This window comes from Olea europaea, unplaced genomic scaffold (genome assembly GCF_002742605.1).
Source record: "Olea europaea var. sylvestris unplaced genomic scaffold, O_europaea_v1 scaffold27153, whole genome shotgun sequence".
NCBI lineage: Eukaryota > Viridiplantae > Streptophyta > Magnoliopsida > Lamiales > Oleaceae > Olea > Olea europaea.
This window is the reverse complement of record NW_019245564.1, coordinates 1-1,497: the sequence shown is the minus strand read 5'-3', so window position 1 is coordinate 1,497 and position 1,497 is coordinate 1. Positions and strand designations below refer to the sequence as shown.

The 1,497-nt window shown below is 36.3% G+C and overlaps 1 protein-coding gene across 1 annotated transcript; it reads right to left on the bottom strand.

The window, feature by feature from the left end:
- Positions 1–577: 577 nt before the first annotated feature.
- LOC111383558 lies at positions 578–1,491 on the bottom strand. Its single transcript, XM_023007672.1, has 3 exons — positions 1,366–1,491; positions 1,062–1,193; positions 578–978 (listed from the first exon to the last, which is right to left on the bottom strand). The coding sequence occupies exons 1-3, from the start codon at positions 1,456–1,458 to the stop codon at positions 844–846; spliced, it is 360 nt and encodes a 119-aa protein (XP_022863440.1). The 5' UTR covers positions 1,459–1,491; the 3' UTR covers positions 578–843.
- Between the last annotated feature and the right edge of the window lie 6 nt (positions 1,492–1,497).

The window sequence follows — 1,497 nt, the reverse complement described above, 5'->3', positions numbered from 1 at the left end:
GAGTAACTCGTATGGTCTAACAGCTAACTTAAACGCAATTCCATATGCATGTACATTGGTCTGGTTCAACTAACTGGTTTCTCACAAAAGGAAATGGTAGATTAAGCCTTTGAATGAAGTAAGTGACTCTTGCTTCTTTAGAAAAAATTTTGTGAATTCGATACAAGCCATGTTATGTATCGTCTTCCAACTTCATGACAGAAGAGCAGAGATTTGGTCAACATATTCTAGACATAAAATGAGATCTACCACTTGAGTGCTAAAGAGCTGTGTGAAGAGTATCCAAAATAAAAGTTTCTGACTAGACTTCAAAGAAATTTTTAAGTATACGAGTTTTGAAACTTTACCATGAGATATTAGATAAAACCCATAACAACAGCAGTTTTCATGGAAAAAAAATTGTAGTATTGTGTTTCAAAAGCCTCAATTCTGGAAATGACTGTGCTAGTCTAGTGAACACAGTAATCAAAAGCGGATATATCCACGTTGCTTTTATATGATATATGAAACCAAAATACATATTAGGCTCCTTAAGCTCAAGAGCACAGGAAAATTGGACAAAAATGGAAGCCAAAAAAAGAGTGTAAATAAACATGTACTATATTGAGTCCAGTAAGCGCCATCTCTAGAATGTCTCACGCTGCAAGTGCCATCTCAAACTTTTGAGGACACAAATTAGCACACCAGTATGGTGGTGTAGTGTCAAGGTCCAGAATATTTTGAGTAGTATTCAGGTACAGGCAGTGACATGCCACTTTTTCAGGCAGAGGATAAGGCAAGGCTTGAGAGCTCAATGTGAAACAGTAACTGACAGGTGTAAAATCACACCAGGTAAAAAAGTGACTACACTGAATCAAAAGCTACCTCTTGAACAAATCTGTAAAGAAACACAATACGGACTGCAGAAAGCCGGCCAGTCAAACTATAGTCGTAACCTTCATAATCATCGTCTTCCACACTGTAGGAATTGAATGTAAACTGAAGAGGAGATGGAAGAGAGAGATAATTAGAAACTTAGTAACAACCAAAATACCAGCGTCTATACAAGGATATGGAATTACCTGTATTAAGGATTCAGCTTCTTGATTGCGTAGATCACAAAGCCAACCCCAACAGTGATCTGATCCCAGTGACAGATCACACAGCCTGAAGTTTCCTAAAGTGCCTCCTATGGAGGTAGAACTCGGATAAACCTTGTTCAAAGGAAAAACACTATGATAATTATATGTGATAAGGAAATTCAAATGATGAAATAGAGGATATACAAAACCGATGATTCCGCTGAAGAAACAAACTAAGATAATAAATAATCTAGATAATCTTAATTTCACTTTAAGAAAAAGAGATTATAAGAGATTATAATACCTTGATATCCAACAAAAAACTTTCTTGCACAAACATTGCAAGTCGAGAACCATCCTCCTTGTTAAGATACACAGCCACACTATTGACATTCATGATCAAATAAAAAACAAGCCGACCTTTCCCATAACCTAA